Source organism: Tachyglossus aculeatus, chromosome 21, assembly GCF_015852505.1.
Source record: "Tachyglossus aculeatus isolate mTacAcu1 chromosome 21, mTacAcu1.pri, whole genome shotgun sequence".
NCBI classification, from domain to species: domain Eukaryota; kingdom Metazoa; phylum Chordata; class Mammalia; order Monotremata; family Tachyglossidae; genus Tachyglossus; species Tachyglossus aculeatus.
The window spans coordinates 70,942,995-70,960,514 of record NC_052086.1 but is presented as its reverse complement, the minus strand read 5'-3'; the positions used below and the strand labels follow the sequence as shown (position 1 = coordinate 70,960,514).

General features: G+C 47.1%; 1 protein-coding gene across 2 annotated transcripts in view; it reads left to right on the top strand.

The window, feature by feature from the left end:
- Nucleotides 1-17,520, top strand: part of ABCC1 (ATP binding cassette subfamily C member 1) — a 151,855-nt gene that overhangs the window by 69,252 nt on the left and 65,083 nt on the right. For both annotated transcript variants that reach the window (XM_038762677.1, XM_038762675.1), the window contains 4 exons: nt 7,588-7,649; nt 8,391-8,522; nt 11,973-12,203; nt 12,927-13,104. In XM_038762677.1, coding sequence (XP_038618605.1) covers nt 7,588-7,649; nt 8,391-8,522; nt 11,973-12,203; nt 12,927-13,104 — 603 coding nt within the window. The remainder of the gene's footprint in view (nt 1-7,587; nt 7,650-8,390; nt 8,523-11,972; nt 12,204-12,926; nt 13,105-17,520) is intronic.

Here is a 17,520-nt window from a genome sequence, read left to right as displayed (position 1 = left end):
AACGAAAGCCTAGTCCGGACTGGGAAGATGCCAGCTGAATAAACATTCTGTATGTAAAATGAACGTTGATGGAGATTTGCAATCCAGGGTACTCATCATCAGTGGCATTTATAGAGTGCTTACTGGGTGCAGAACACTGTACTAAGCACTTACTCCCAGTGTTCTGGGTGACTAACCCATTTGCCTCCTTTGTGCAGTTTTCAACAATGGTGCCAAAGGAAAAGGTTACTGTCACGACCAAAGTCCATCTGACCAGAGACGCCCCTTTAGTCGTAAAGATTTTTTCTAGGAATCCCGACTGTGTTCCTGGCCTACCATGAAAATAGTTATCCATTGCTGCTCTGATAATAGCTCTCCGAACCCCGGAAGAGAAACTTAAATTGGATTTATCACTTTTTACAGAGAAGTGAAATGGCAAGCCCTTTAAGTGTGAAAATTGGAGGTGTAGGATTAGGAAATGGCTACCAATTGGTTTTGGGTAATGCCATCAATTCCCTAAAAGTGATGGTTGCTAGTTGGAAATCTCCTTCACCCACAAGTTCCCAACTGTGAGGATTGAGTTTTACGAACACAGATTATCACGACTCGGCTGCTCCCTGCTCTCCGCCCCTTTTTTCTTTCAATTAAAAAAAAAAGTGGAAGGCAATAATTTTTGTTCTTCCTGTCTCTAAAAGTCATTCTCAGCAGTTGGAAATCCTGAGTATGGTCCTTTTCAGTGACTTGGGAGCACCGCCGTATGCAAATTCACTGGCTTCCATTCTCATCTTATTTTCATCTTCATCTGCATAAGCCGCAAAGCAGTTCGTACTCTATTCCAAAGACTTTATTTTGCCCTCTCTAAACTGGCAATTTGTAAAGGTCTTTGGCGTCTTTTTATATCGTGTTATTCTGTCTCTTCATTCTCATCTCCCCGTCCCCTTCCCAATGCTTACGTTCCATCAATCAGCGATATTTATTGAGCATTAAATGTGTGCAGAGCATTCCGTCAATCAGCGATATTTATTGAGCACTAACTGTGTGCAGAGCACTGTACTAAGTGTTGGGGAATTCATTCATTCATTCAATCGTATTTATTGAGCGCTTACTGTGTGCAGAGTACTGTACTAAGCGCTTGGGGATTACAAGTTGGCAACGTATAGAGACGGTCCCTACCCAACAGTGGGCTCACAGTCTAGAAGAATGTACAGCACAATGGAGTTGGTAGATGTGACACCCTGCCCACAGAGAGCTTATAGTCTAGTGGGAGAGACCGACATTAAAATAGATTAGGAAGAGGGGAAATGGAGTGTAAGGATATTTATATAAGTATTGTGACACTGGGGTATGAAAAGTGCTTAAGGTTTATACAGCCAAGTGTATCAATTATATATTTATATTAATGTCTATCTCCCCCTTTAGACCGAAAGCTCATTATGGGAAGGCAGCGTGTCTGCTAACTCTGTTCTACTCTCCCTAATGCTTAGTGCAGTGCTCTGCACATAGTACTTATTCAATAAATATCAACGATTGATTGATGGATGCGGAGAGGAGGGAGGATAGGGGAAATAAAAGGCTTAGTATGGGAAGGCATCTTGGAGGAGATGTGATTTTTTTTTTTTTTTAAGGAGTGTTTTTTGAAGGTGGGGAGAGCAGTGGACTGTCAGATACGAAGACAGTTCCAGACCAGAGGTAGAATGTGGCCAGGGGCCCAATGGTTTTTCAGAAAAATGATCTGGGCAGCAGAGGGAAATAGGAACTGGAGTGGGGAGGGACAGGAGGCAGGAAGGTTAGCGGGGAGATGGATGCGCAGTAGTCAAATTGGGAAATGATGAGTGCTTGGATCAAGATGGTAGCAGGATGGATGGAGAGGAAAGAGGGGATTCTAGATATGATATGAAGGTGGGACCAACAGCATTCCCTGACAGATTGAATGGGAGGGTGGACTGTGAGAGATGAGTCGAGGATAATGCCTGGGCACCACTTTAAGTTTAAGGAGGCGAGCTCTTTTCTGAAGTTCTTGAACTTTTAGACTGTGAGCCCACTGTTGGGTAGGGACTGTCTCTATGTGTTGCCAACTTGTACTTCCCAAGTGCTTAGTACAGTGCTGTGCACACAGTAAGCACTCAATAAATACGATTGATTGATTGAACACTCAGGAACACTTCTGAGCAACCTTTTGAGGTGTCCATGTAGTAGTTGATGATGATCATCCTTGGAGCACTGGGCAAGGGCCAATGCTTAGATTGTGAGCCCTGTGTGCGACAGGGACTGTGTTTGACATGATGTGTTGCCAGCTTGTACTTCCCAAGCGCTTAGTCCAGTGCTCTGCACACAGTAAGCGCTCAATAAATACGATTGAATGAATGAATGAATGATCATCCTGGCGTCTTAACCAGTGCTCAGTGTTTGACACATAGTAAGCGTTTAACAAATGCTATCATTATTTTTAGCAAAATGAAAAGGGCCAAGATGAATTCAGTTTAGGGACCACAGACATTTACAGACTTTCCCAGTCAAGTGGGGAACACCTTAGAGCCAATAATAATGATAATAATAATAATAATGACATTTATTAAGCGCTTACTGTGTGCAAAGCATTGTTCTAAGCGCTGGGGAGATTACAAGGTGATCAGGTTGTCCCACGGGGGGCTCGCAGTCTTCATCCCCATTTTACACATGAGGTTACTGAGGCACAGAGAAGTTAAATGACTTGCCCAAAGTCACACAGCTGTCAATTGGCGGAGTTGGGATTTGAACCCATGACTTCTGACTCCAAAGCCCAGGCTCTTTCCACTGAGTCACGCTGCTTCTCTAATAAAGGATGTAGAATATGAAGGGAAAATCCCCATATTGTATCTGAAAGAGCAGTTGTCTTCAGTCTCCTTGAATTGGTAGCTGTGGGATATTTCAAAATCTCTATTTCAAATATTTGTCTGAGAAGCAGATAGAGCACGGACCTGGGTTCAAATTCCAGCCCTGCCACCCGTCTGCTGTGTGATCTTGGGCGAGTCACTTCACTTTTCTGTGCCTCACTTCCCTGATCTGTAAAATGGGGATTAAGGCTGTGATCCCCATGTGGGACAGGGACTGCATCCAACCTAGTTAACTTGTATCTGCCCTGGTGCTTAGTACAGTGCCTGGCACAGAGTAAGCACTTAACAAATACCCTTGGAAAAAAATAGTCTTGCAAAAACCCATTGATTTATGGGTGTGAGTGCCGGGCACTGTGAAGGTGCTGAGGAGGGAAAACCTTAGGATAGGATTTGGAGTTTGGTTTTGTTTTTTTTCACTCCCTCTCTTAAATCCTTGGCCTATCCTGTTGTTTGACTGGGGGCCTTTAACTGCCGGGCACCGTGAAGGTGCTGAGGAGGGAAAACCTTAGGATAGGATTTGGGGTTTAGGTTTTGTTTTTTTCACTCCCTCTCTTAAATCCTTGGCCTATCCTGTTGTTCGACTGGGGGCCTCTAACTGCCGGGCACCGTGAAGATGCTGAGGAGTGAAGACCATAGGATAGGATTTTGGGTTTGTTTTTGTTTTTTTCACTCCCTCTCTTAAATCCTTGGCCTATCCTGTTGTTCGACTTGGGGCCTCTAACTAGTTCATTAATACCGCTTGCTGCTGTAGCTGGCCTCTGCCATCCGAGCCACAACCAGATTGTCATCGGGGCAGGGGAGAGGCCTGCTCCGGGGCGGCTCGGCTGTGAGTCAGAGAGGAGAGATAGTTACATTCTGCTAAAAACAGACCTTTTGGGAACAAGTGACTGCGTCATCCCCGAAACCACAAAAATGGCCTCTGATTGGCGAAATGCCGGCAGACCCTGCCTGTTTCTGTAGGTGAGCATTCATTCATTCATTCAATCATATTTATTGAGCGCTTACTGTGTGCAGAGCACTGTACTAAGCGCTTGGGAAGTACAAGTTGGCAGTATTGATGATTGGCCCCGAGAGCTTCGTGTCTTTTGGCGATTAGACGAGGGGCGTTCTCTCCACTCCTAATAATAATAATAATGATAGCATCTATTAAGCGCTTACTGTGTGCGAAGCACTGTTCTAAGCACTGGGGAGGTTACAAGGTGATCAGGTTGTCCCACAGGGGGCTCACAGTCATCACCCCCATTTTCCAGATGAGGTAACTGGAGCTTAGAGAAGTGAAGTGACTTACCCAAAGTCACACAGCTGACAAGCAGTGGAGCCGGGATTTGAACCCATGACCTCTGACTCCAAAGCCTGGGCTCTTTCCACTGAGCCACGCTGCTTCTCTGCACTCTCGCGAGGCCGCTGAGAGAAACCGGCGGTAATCCGAGTTTGCTGCGCAGCACCTGAGCTGGCATTTGGGCTTTTTGTCAGTTCGACCCTTTTCATTTTTGAAACCTCTCCACCCCGGCACTCCTCCCTTCCTCACAAAGGGAAAGTTTAGAAAAGAACTGCCGTGGGCGGTTTCCGTTGGCCGAGAATGGTCTCCCTCTCTATCAGTAAGCAGATGGAGTCCTAGTTCTGAGAGACAGATTTTGTGCTTAGTCACGGAGTTGTGCACCGTGGAATTTTCACTTTCTGATTAATTGTTTTAAGCAATCCCCCTCATCCTGTTATTTTCTTCCCCTTTCTCCAGTCCTCTGCAGAGTCAGAGGGTGGAGAGGGATGGGCTAAAGGCCTTATTCACCCCTCCCTCAGCCCCACAGCACTTAGCTACACATCCACAATTTATTTATTTATATTAACGTCGTCTCATTCATTCATTTCATTCATTCAGTCGGATTTATTGAGCGCTTACTGGGTGCAGAGCACTGTACTAAGTGCTTGGGAAGTACAAGTCGGCAACATATAGAGACGGTCCCTACCCAACAGCAGGCTCAAAGCCTAGGAGGGGGAGACAGACAACAGAACAAAACACGTAGACTGGTGTCAAAACCGTGAGAATAAATAGAATTATAGCACATCGTTAACAAAATAGAGTAGTAAATATGTACAAATAAAATAGAGTAATACATATGTACAATATATACAAGTGCTGTGGGGAGGGGAAGGATTTAGGGCAGGGGGGATGGGGAGGAGGAGAGGAAAAAGGGGGCTCAGTCTGGGAAGGCCTCGTGGAGGAGGTGAGCTCTCAGTAGGGCTTTGAAGGGAGGAAGAGAGCTAGTTTGACGGATTTGCGGAGGGAGGGAATTCTAGGTCAGGGGATGGACATGGGCCATGGAAGGGAAGTGTCTGATTATTGTTATAGTATATTTTCCCAAGCCCTTAGTACAGTGCTGTGCACACAGTAAGCGCTCAATAAATACGATTGATGGATTGAATTGGTAGACTAAGTTGACTGGTGGCTGCTGAAAGCAAAACAGCACCTACCTTTATTTTTCCCTTCTTTTTCCCCTGTCTTCCTCCAAGCGTCTGTAGAGGCTCCCCACTAGTGCTGCGTGTCGGAAACCTTAGGGCAACAAAGGTAGGACTGGGGGGAAAAAAAGCCACCAAAAATCAGCGTGTCTTCTCCGAAGGCCGCTGGAGACTCTCCCATCCCTATTAGGCGAGTTTATGGCAACAGTGAGGCTAAGATAGATTTCCTCCATCTGTAACCTCCTCTCTCAAGGTTCCTTGGGGTTGGGGTTTGCGTCGGGGGAAGAGAAGGCAATCAGTCCTTCTCTCCGCATGACTTTCAGGAGAGAGGAAGTGGGGCTTGGTGCCGACAGCCTGCCTGGCGTCTTTTAGAAGCAACAGAGTGGTTTTAAAAATTGAAATAGACCCTGGAGAAAGCAGCAATTCTTGGTTTTTCTTCAGAACCACGATAGCTTTTGGCCCCTGTGTAACACTGACTTTGCTCATGATCCCTCATGGATGATTTATGGGGCATTTCGCTTTCCATTTCATTGGTCTAAGCCAGTCTGTTCTGCCTCCCTTGAAATAGCTTTCCTTTTGTCTTGAGTGCCATCCTAATTAAGGGAAACTTTGACAAGATCTGTAAAATCAGAAACATTTAGGTAAAAAAAAAAATGAGCGTTAGATGAAGAAGGAACTTGGGACAGCGGTGCTAGAGAAAACCCCACCCCAAACTAACTTTTTCTAATATGGTGACTTCACCATATGGTAATATGAGAAACTGCGTGGCTCAGTAGAAAGAGCACGGGCTTTGGAGTCAGAGGTCGTGGGTTCGAATCCCAGCTCCGCCACATGTCTGCTGTGTGACCTTGGGCAAGTCACTTAACTTCTCTGAGCCTCAGTTACCTCATCTGTAAAATGGGGATGAAGACTGTGAGCCCCCCGTGGGACAACCTGATCACCTTGTATCCCCCCAGCGCTTAGAACAATGCTTTGCACATAGTAAGCGCTTAACAAATGCCGTCATTATTATTATTATTATTATTATTATTCTAAAACCGGCTTCAAAAACCTGTGTTCTCTGGGTAATGTGCATTCTTTGCATAATGGGGGCCCTTGTCTGTTGTCTTAACAGTCAGCAGCATTCTGGGCTAATGAACTTCCCGGGTCTCTGCTTGTGTTTAGACTGCATCCTTTTAGGGCTTCGGTGGAAGGATAATAATAATAATAGCATTTGTTAAGCGCTTACTGTGTGCAAAGCACTGTTCTAAGCACTGGGGGGGATACAGTGGGATCAAATAGTCCCACGTGGGGCTCACAGTCTTAATCCCCATTTTACAGATGAGGGAACTGAGGCTCAGAGAAGTTAAGCGACTTGCCCAAGGTCACACAGCAGACATGTGGCGGAGCTGGGATTCGAACCCATGACCTCTGACTCCAAAGCCCACGCTCTTTCCACTGAGCCACGCTGCTTCTCTTCGTGCTGGTTGCCTGTTCTCGGTTTCCCTCTGAACACATCCTTTGCCATGCTCCTCTCCAAGCGGTTTCTTAAGCTTTTAGAGAGGTCAGCACCATCTGGGAGAGGAATTCCTGTCTCCATGTAGAATTTGGAGCTGGGGAAGGCTGTTGAATTTTACCAAGAAAAGAGCGAGCTGTCAATTGCATACTCCAGACTGAGCCCCCTCCTTCCTCTCCCCCTCCTCCCCCTCTCCATCCACCCCGCCTTACCTCCTTCCTTTCCCCGCAGCACTTGTATATATGTATATATGTTTGTACGTATTTATTACCCTATTTATTTATTTATTTTACTTGTACATATTTATTCTACTTATTTTGTTAATATGTTTTGTTTTGTTGTCTGTCTCCCCCTTCTAGACTGTGAGCCCACTGTTGGGTAGGGACCATCTCTGTATGTTGCCAACTTGTACTTCCCAAGCGCTTAGTACAGTGCTCTGCACACAGTAAGCGCTTAATAAATACGATTGAATGAATGAATGAATGAATGAATTGCTATTGGTATTTAGCGAGCTATCAAATCCCGGCTCCGCCAACTGTCAGCTGTGTGACTTTGGGCAAGTCACTTAACTTCTCTGGGCCTCAGTTCCCTCATCTGTAAAATGGGGATTAAGACTGTGAGCCCCCCGTGGGAGAACCTGATCACCTTGTAACCTCCCCAGCGCTCAGAACAGTGCTTTGCACATAGTAAGTGCTTAATAAATGCCATTATTATTATTATTTAAGTAGCCCGAGTGTAACCGGTTAATTCATTTGTTTTTCTCTCTCCATGTCTTCTCTCCATTAGAATCCCTGCCCTGAATCTGGTGCCTCGTTCCTTTCTAGAATTACCTTCTGGTGGATTACTGGGTAAGGCGGCCAAATCCTCAAATTGATGGGGCTTGTCATGCCTATTTGCTTCACCGTTTTTGTTCGCTCAGTCAGAGGTCAGGTGACACTCAGTAGCTTTTGGATCACTGCCACCTCGTTGGAAGCACTGGGTTCATTCATTCGGTCGTATTTATTGAGCGCCTACTGTGTGCAGAGCACTGTACTAAGCGCTTGGGAAGGACAAGTTGGCAACATATAGAGACGGTCCCTACCCAACAGCGGGCTCACAGTCTAGAAGGGGGAGACAGACAACAAAACAAAACATATTAACAAAATAAAATAAATAGAATAATAAATATGTACAAGTAAAATAAATAGAGTAATAAATCTGTACAAACATATATTCAGGTGCTGTGGGGAGGGGAAGGAGGTAGGGCCAGGGGGAGGAGGGTTGTAGAATGGGAGTCAGGAAACCTGTGCCCTAATCCTGGCTCTGCCACCAGCTCATTCTGCGACACAGGTTGCGACCCAACTGATTACTGCCTCAGTTTACCCAGAGGCAAGTTGGGATATGGCTTAATAGGTGCAAAATATTGGTGTTGGGTGAAAAAGAGGAGCTAGAGAAATTGAACTTGTTTCTTTTCTAGACTCGTTCCGAGATACAGCCCGAGGGATTTTTAGTTTCGGAAATAAAGGGGAGTCAAAGATTCCTGGTTACCTGACGTTAATGCTGGGTTATCTCTTTTAGGGTCTCATCTGTTTTCTTTGTGTTGAATATAGGTTGATGGTTCAGGGATATAAACGCCCATTGGAGGCCTCAGACCTGTGGTCCCTGAATAGAGAGGACACATCTGACCAAGTGGTTCCTGTCCTGGTGAAGAATTGGGCGAAAGAATGCTCCAAGTCCAAAAGGTAAGTGCGCTTCCTTCATCCACCCCTCCCTCAGCCCCACAACACTTACGTACAGATCTGAAATTTCTTTCTATTAATATCTTGTCTCCTCCTCTAGAGTGTAAGCTCATTGTGGGGAGGGAACGTGTCCACCAACTCTGTTACACTGTACTCTCCGAAGCACTTAGTACAGTGCTTCGCACACAGTAAGCGCTCAATAAATGCAATTGATAACACAGTTGGTGGGGGAAGATCAGACCATGGTCCTGATTAACCTGTATAGTGTTTAGCACCCAGATCTCTTTCCAGAAAAGGCTTGATTTAAAGAGAGAAGCTGCCTAGACTCAGTGGGCATCTCGGCAACCTCCTCTTAATTAATCAGCTATTAGCGCGTCACAGAAGAGTAACACGTTCTACTATCAGTGGTTGTTATAGAGTAAAATGCTGACTTTCGTTGTTCTTGTGGATTCCGTGTAATTTCTGGGGTCAGGTTATGAGTAGCATGTCACAAACTTTTCCTTCAACTCAGTGCTTGTCATGGCAAAGAGCCCAGGAGGGAATTCTGAGTCCTGCCCTCTCCTTTGGCTGTTGACCTTTGCACAATAGATGCTTTGGAAACAAGGGGCTATAATGTATGCTTTTTGACAGTGCTTCAAACAGGGTCATTTCTCCGAGTTAATGAACTGAACCTTGGCAGGAAATGAGGGAAGGTAAAGAATTGAGTATTGTGTGATGCCGGCTGTTGTTTATCAAGGGAGTGATCAGTGAGGCGGGCATAAATTTGCTGGAACTTCTAATGCGTGTATGTGGCGTTGCTCGCTCGTGCATTATCACTTGTGTCCCCCATAATGAAGAAACAAAAACTTTGTAGGCCCATCCAGTCTCCACACAACCGTGTCTGGGGGGCACAGAATATACAGCTACCTGTGTGTGGCTTTTCACCTGCGGCCCTTAGCCCCACTCCCCTCCCTGGGTCTCTGGCCTCAGTGTCGGCTTGCCACCCCTACACCCTCCCCAAAACGCTCTGCTTTATGTTTCAGCCCGACCTTTTCATTACCCTGTTCAGACTCTTCTCTTATTCATTCATTCATTCATTCAGTCGTATTTATTGAGCGCTTACTGTGTGCAGAGCACTGCACTAAGCGCTTGGGAAGTCCAAGTTGGCAACATATAGAGACGGTCCCTACACAACAGCGGGCTCACAGTCTAGAAGGGGGAGACAGAGAACAAAACATATTAACAAAATAAAATAAATAGAATAGCTATGTACAAGTAAAATAAATAGAGTAATAAATCCGTACAAACATATATACAGGTGCTGTGGGGAGGGGAAGGAGGTATGGGGAGGGGGAGGAGGGGGAGAGGAGTGGCTTCCTTTCCAGCCTTCCTGATGGATTCTCCTGTAGTTTGGATTCCTCCTTTTCCTCTCCCCCTACCAGCTCTTAGCAGATCTGCCCCCCGACCTTCCCTACTCCACACCAATTTCCCCCCAACCCTTTTCCTCTGCCCCACATCATCTCTTCGTGTTCTGCCACCCGATCCCTCAGCTTGGCATTCTCCCACGCTCCATAAACACCCGGCCGTAGTTGAGTCAACAAGCTCCGCTGTAACCTAGGCAGCCCAGGAAATTTCCATTGTGCAGTGAATTGAGGTCTAGACTTCATACTCTTCTCTTCGTGTCCTCCGCCGGCCTCTTCACTCTTCCTGCCCGCTCAGCCTCGTATTTAATAATGATGGCATTTATTAATAATAATATTAATGGCATTTATTAAGCATTTACTATGTGCAAAGCACTGTTCTAAGTGCTGGGGAGGTTACAAGGCGATCAGGTTGTCCCACAGGGGGCTCACAGTCTTAATCCCCATTTTACAGATGAGGGAACTGAGGCACAGAGAAGTTAACTGACTTGCCCAAAGTCACCCAGCTTGGCAGAGCCGGGATTTGAACCCATGACCTCTGACTCCAAAGCCCGTGCTCGTTCCACTGAGCCACGCTGCTTCTCTAAGCGCTTAGTAAGCCCTTACTATGTGCAAGGCACTGTTCTAAGCGCGTATTTCTCTTCAGCATCCCACGGTTGGGGCAAATAGGCCAGCAACTTGCATGCTTGTAAAGGAAAATGAAAGAGATGATCTTGACGAGAATATGAGCCGTAACCTTCAGCAGCGAACTGTCTTTCTTGCCTGTGGGGCTGGACTGAGAGTCTCGGCAGCCCCACGGCCTGCTAAGACAATCGCAGGACCACAGCCCAGACAACTACTGCATCAGCCTCCTCGCCGACCTCCCTGCCCCTTGTTTCCCCCCTCTCCAGCCCATACTTCACTCTGCTGCCCAAATTATTTTTCTGAAAAATTGTTCAGTCCTACTCCTCGAAAACCTCCAGTGGTTGCCATCCAAGCAGAAACTCCTTACCATCATCTTTGTAATACACTTGATCAGCTCTCTCCTTCCCGTGTTCCCTCGCTGACCTCCCACTACAACCCAATCAGTACATTCAGTCGTATTTATTGAGCGCTTACTGTGTGCAGAGCACTGTACTAAGCGCTTGGGAAGTACACGTTGGCAACATAGAGAGCCAGTCCTGTTGTATCCGATGGGTGCTCAGCAATCCTGTTGAGCTACAGTAATTAAAAAGAAATGTCATCATGGCCCTCTCCCCCACAGAAGAAATCTCTTCTTTAACTGCTTGTCACCCTACCCTCCTCATTTTCCCCTCACTTTATATCTTCCCCAGTGTTTATTCCAGGCCCAGAGGAGGTCTTTTGACTGATCCAAACTTCAGCCACTCAGTCATATTTACTGTGTGCGAAGCACTGTACAAAGTGCTTGGGAGAGTTCACTATTACAGTTGGCAGACACGTTCCCTGTCCACAACAAGCTCAATCTAGAGGATAGCTACTCCTGATGGGCAGGGAACGTGTCCACCAACTGATGTATTGCACTCTCCCAAGTGCTTAGTACAGTACTCTGCCTGCAGTAAGCATTCAATAATTCCATTAATTGATTGACTTCCTTGGGCCTGGGACTCACTCACCCTTCATATCCAGCGTTCAATAATTCCATTAATTGATCGGCTTCCTTGGGCCTGGGACTCACTCGCCCTTCATATCCAGCAGTCCACCCCTTTCTCTACCTTCAAAACCCACTTAAAATCACAACAGCTCCAAGAGGCCTTCCCTGACTAAGCCCTCGTTTCTGTTATCCGCTCACCCCTCTGTATCGACTCTGCGCCTGGCTGTGTACCCCTTTAAGAACTCTGATGCTCCCCTCCTTCCCCTTAGCACATCCCTCTACTCTACCGTTTCTCCTGTCTGTAATTTATTTAACGTCAGTCTCCCCATTGTAGACTGTAAGCTCCTTATGGGCAGGGATAGTTCTCCTGACCGTTGTATTGTGCTCTGCATAAAGTAAGCACTCAATAAATAGCATTTATCGACGGAGTGACACGCTTCTGTCTTTCCTTCTGCGTTGCAGGCAGTCCTTAAAAATTGTGTACGCTCCCCAAGATCCCGGGAAGCTAAAAACAGGCTCGAAAGGAGATGTGAATGAAGAAGCGGAAGCACTGATTGTAAAGCCCTCAAAGAGGGACAAGGAGCCGTCTCTCTTTAAGGTGTTATATAAAACCTTTGGGCCCTACTTTCTTATGAGCTTCCTGTTTAAAGCCCTCCACGATCTGATGATGTTCGCTGGCCCGGAAATCTTAAAGTAAGATCTCCTCCCCTCTCGGCCCCCGGTGGGGTTTTGGCCCCTTGACCTTCCGTCTTGCTCTTATCCTAGTCCACGTCGTCTCTGATGGGAGCTTGGCTGTGAACCCCTTTAAGATCTTTGATACTCCCCCCCATATCCTTAGTATGTCCCCACCCCAACCTGAACAGACAAAGCCCTGGAGAAAGCTTAATGTGGACTCAGCAGTGAATTGGATTCTGCTCTCTCCTGACCGAGAGGGAGGTCCGGAGTCCGTTTTGTGGGGTAGGGAACAAGTGATTTCACCTGGACATCCTTTACCTCCCCAACTGTCTCTTTCGTCATCATCATCAATCATATTTATTGAGCGCTTACTGTGTGCAGAGCACTGTACTAAGCGCTTGGGAAGTACAATTTGGCAACATATAGAGACAGTCCCTACCCAACAGTGGGCTCACAGTCTAAAAGGGGACTCACAGTCTCTTTCTCTGTCCCGTAGGAATAATACGCTTGGAGGATATGGTGGGGCGGTCATACCACACTGAGCTAATTCGTCCTCCAGCCCCGGAGTTTCCCTGAAGGGGCAGGGGTTGAAAACCGACCCATTGAGGCCACAGCTTCTCCATTTGTGCAAAACGGGGGCCTCTGCTCTTGTGGGGTGAGCCAGGTGAGGTGCTCAGCCGATGAGCACCGGTGAGCACTAGCGATGTACCTCTCCCCGTCTCTCTCTCTTTCTCTCAACAGATTGCTGATCAACTTTGTGAGTGACAAAGATGCCCCAGATTGGCAGGGCTACCTCTACACTGGGCTTCTCTTTGTGAGTGCTTGCCTGCAGACTCTAGTCCTGCACCAGTACTTCCACATCTGCTTTGTGAGCGGAATGCGGATCAAAACTGCCGTTATCGGTGCCATCTATCGCAAGGTGGGTGATGGTAGAGTCCGCCGTTCCCGGAGCAACCGGTCCCTGGCGTGCTGGCGAAGGGGATGGAGCAAAGGCCTGGGAATCAGAATCCATTTGTCTCCTCCATGGAGAAGCAACGTGGCTCAGTGGAAATCAATCAATCAATCAATCGTCTTTATTGAGCACTTACTGTGTGCAGAGCACTGTACTAAGCACTTGGGAAGTACAAGTTGGCAACATATAGAGACAGTCCCTACCCAACAGTGGGCTCACAGTCTAGAAGGAAGTCTGGAAAGAGCCCGGGCTTTGAGTTAGAGGTCATGGGTTCAAATCCCAGCTCCGCCGCTTGTCAGCTGGGTGACTTGGGGCAAGTCACTTCGCTTCTCTGGGCCTCAGGTCCCTCACCTGGAAAATGGGGATTAAGACTGTGAGCCCCCCATGGGACAACCTCATCACCTTGTAACCTCCCCAGTGCTCATAGTAAGCGCTTAATAAATGCCATTATTAGTATTATTATTATCTGTCCGCTGTGTGGACAAGTCACTTCACTTCTCTGTGCCTCAGGTGCCTCATCTGTAAAATGGGAATTGAGACAGTGAGCCCCATGTGGGACAGGGACTGTTCCCAGCCCATTTTGCTTGTATTCACCCCAGCACTTAGTACAGTGCCTGGCACATAGTAAGCACTTAACAAATACCGTAATTATTATTATTTTTTACGATCAGTACTTTGGACCATTTCACTCATTCATTCATTCAGTCGTATTTATTGAGCGCTTACTGTGTGCAGAGCACTGTACTAAGCGCTTGGGAAGTACAAGTTGGCAACATATAAAGACGGTCCCTACCCAACAGCGGGCTCAGGCATCCCACATGGGCTTCAAGTTCTGAAAAATAGGGAGAACGAGCGTGTTAATCCCCATTTCATGGATGAGGAAACTGAGGCACAGAGAGGTATTCATTCAATCGTATTTATTGAGCGCTTTCTGTGTGCAGAGCACTGTACTAAGCGTTTGGGAAGTCCAAGTTGGCAGCATCTAGAGACGGTCCCTACCCAACAGCGGGCTCACAGTCGTCTAGAAACAGCATGGCTCAGTAGAAAGAGCCCGGGCTTTGGAGTCAGAGGTCATGGGTTCAAATCCCGGCTCCGCCAACTGTCAGCTGTGTGACTTTGGGCAAGTCACTTCACTTCTCTGTGCCTCAGTTGACCTCATCTGTGAAATGGGGATTAAAACTGTGAGCCCCCGTGGGACAACCTGATCACCTTGTAACCTCCCCAGTGCTTAGAACTATGCTTTGCACATAGTAAGCGCTTAACAAATGCCATCATTATTATTATTATTAGAAGAGGGAGACAGACAACAAAACAGGGCTCCCAGTTGGGCGTCCCCCCGACTTCCCGAGATCCACGCTCTCTCCACTGGGTCACCTCCTGCCCCTTCGGCTCACTCTTCGGCACTGGGAGACTTTAAAGTCCTTTTCCTGCTTTTGGAAGGTGACTGTGCTTGTTCTCTGGATGACTTTTGAGAGGCAGGAAGGGAGTCGGGCTGGCTGTGGAGCCTGAGAGCGAGCACTAATGCCCCCTCTGCAAAGGGTGTGGCGTTCTGTGAGCGTTCAGTATCTGTCCTTCCATTTTTTCGGCCGAGAACTGGGGCTAGGAACACCCGCCTGTTCCCTTGATATCCAGGATGGAGCACTGAGGCCTCTCAGAGGGAGGAGAAGGATACTTTAAACCAATCAATCAATCAATCAATCGTATCTATCGAGCACTTACTGTGTGCAGAGCACTGTACTAAGCGCTTGGGAAGTCCAAGTTGGCAGCATATAGAAACGGTCCCTACCCAACAGTAGGCTCACAGTCTAGAAGAATGTACCGCACAACGGAGTTGGTAGATGTGACAACCTGCCCACAGAGAGCTTGTAGTCTAGTGGGAGAGACCGACATTAAAATAGATTAGGAAGAGGGGAAATGGAGTGTAAGGATATTTATATAAGTATAATATATTTTATAATGAAATAGAATAAATAGAATAGATATGTACAAGTAAAATAAATAGAATAATAAATAAGTAGAGTAATAAATAGAGTAATTAAACAATCATTAAAGTCTTTGAAAGCACTCAGTCACCTTGCGGCCTTCTGCCTTACCTCACTGCTCTCCCACCCCAATCCAGCCCGCACACTTCGCTCCTCTAAGTACACCCTAAGTGTCCCCTGTCCCCATCTACCTCACTGCTGACCTCTTGCCCACATGATAATAATAATAATAATGGCATTCATTATGCGCTTACTATGTGCAAAGCACTGTTCTAAGCGCTGGAGTGGTTACAGGGTGATCAGGTTGTCCCACGGGGGGCTCGCAGTCTTCATCCCCATTTGACAGATGAGGGAACTGAGGCCCGGAGAAGTGAAGTGACTTGCCCAAAGTCCCACAGCTGACAATTGGCAGTGCTGGGATTTGAACCCACGACCTCTGACTCCAAAGCCCGGGCTCTTTCCACTGAGCCACGCTGCTTCCTCATCCAGTCTTTAGCCTGGACCACTCTTGCTCTTCATATGTAACAGATAATTCATCTCCCCACTTTCAATGCCGCCTTGAAGGCAGATCTCCAAGAGGCCTTCCCTGAATAAGCCCTTATTTTTTCTTCTCCCACTCCCTTCTGCATCACCAGATTGGCTCCTTTTATTCACCCTTCCCTCAGCCCCACAGCACTTCTGTGCATATAATAATAATAATGATGGCATTTATTAAGCACTTACTATGTGCAAAGCACTGTTTTAAGCGCTGGGGAGGTTACAAGGTAATCAGGTTGTCCCACGGGGGGCTCACAGTCCTAATCCCCATTTTACAAGTGAGGTAACTGAGGCCCAGAGAAGTGAAGTGACTTGCCCAAAGTCACACAGCTGACAGTTGGCGGAGCCGGGATTTGAACCCATGACCTCTGACTCCAAAGCCCAGGCTTTTTCCACTGAGCCACGCTGCTTCTCCATGAATTATATTAACATCTCTCTCCCCATCTAGACTGTAAGCTCGTCGAGGGGGAACAGGTCTACCAACTCTGTTTTATCGCACTCTCCCAAGCACTTAGTACAGTGCTCTGCACACAGTAAGCGCTCAATAAATGCGATGGATTTATCGACAACCCGTGTTTTGCACACTTGCGGCGGATGCTCAGACCCGCATGGTCCCAGTCACAAGACGGGGAGAGGGTGGCATGGACTTACCCTCTCCAGTCGTGCAGAGTCCCCAGGATTTTCACTATTTCAGACCCGGCCATGAAACTGAAAACAAGGATTTCTTTTGGGCCCCGCACGGCAGGTCTTGGCTGCTCCCATCAGTCAGTCATCCAGTCAGTTGAATTTATTGAATGCTTACTGTGTGCAAAGCAATGTACTAAGCACTTGGGAGAGTACAGTATAACAACAATAATAATAATAATAATAATGATGACATTTATTAAGCACTTACTATGTGCAAAGCACTGTTCTAAGCGCTGGGGAGGTTCCAAGGTGATCAGGTTGTCCCACGGGGGGCTCACAGTCTTAATCCCCATTTTACAGATGAGGGAACTGAGGCACAGAGAAGTTAAGTGACTTGTCCAAAGTCACACAGCTGACAATTGGCGGAGTCAGGATTTGAACCCACGACCTCTGACTCCAAAGCCCGGGCTCTTTCCACTGAGCCACGATCCTGTGCTCTATATTGCAGACAATATTACAGACACATTCCCTGCCCAAAACAAGCTTACAGTGTAGAGCGGTATTTAGGGAGAAGCTACTGCTACTACTAATAATGATGGCATTTATTAAGCACTTACTATTCATTCATTCATTCAATCGTATTTACTGAGCGCTTACTGTGTGCAGAGCACTGTACTAAGCGCTTGGGAAATGCAAGTTGGCAGCATATAGAGACGGTCCCTACCCAACAGTGGGCTCACAGTCTAGAAGAGTGGGCTTTACTATGTGCAAAGCACTATACTAGGCGCTGGGGAGTTTACAAGGTGATCAGGTTGTCCCACGGGGAGCTCACAGTCAATCCCCATTTTACAGATGAGGTAACTGAGGCCCAGAGAAGTGAAGTGACTTGCCCAAAGTCACACAGCTAAGAGGCGGAGCCGGGATTTGAACCCATAACCTCTGACTCCAAAGCCCGGGCTCTTTCCACCGAGCCATGCTGCTTCCCTATGTGTGCAGAGCACTGTACTAAGCATATAATAATAATTTTGGCATTTGTTAAGCGCTTACTATGTGCCAGGCACTGTACTAAACACTGGGGTGGATACAAGTAAATGGGGTTGGACACAGTCCCTGTCCCACATGGGTCTCCCACTCTTAATCCCCGTTTTACAGATGAGGTAACTGAGGCACAGGGAAGTTGGGTGACTTGCCCAAGGCCACACAGCTGACAAGTGGCAGAGCCGGGACTAGAACCCAT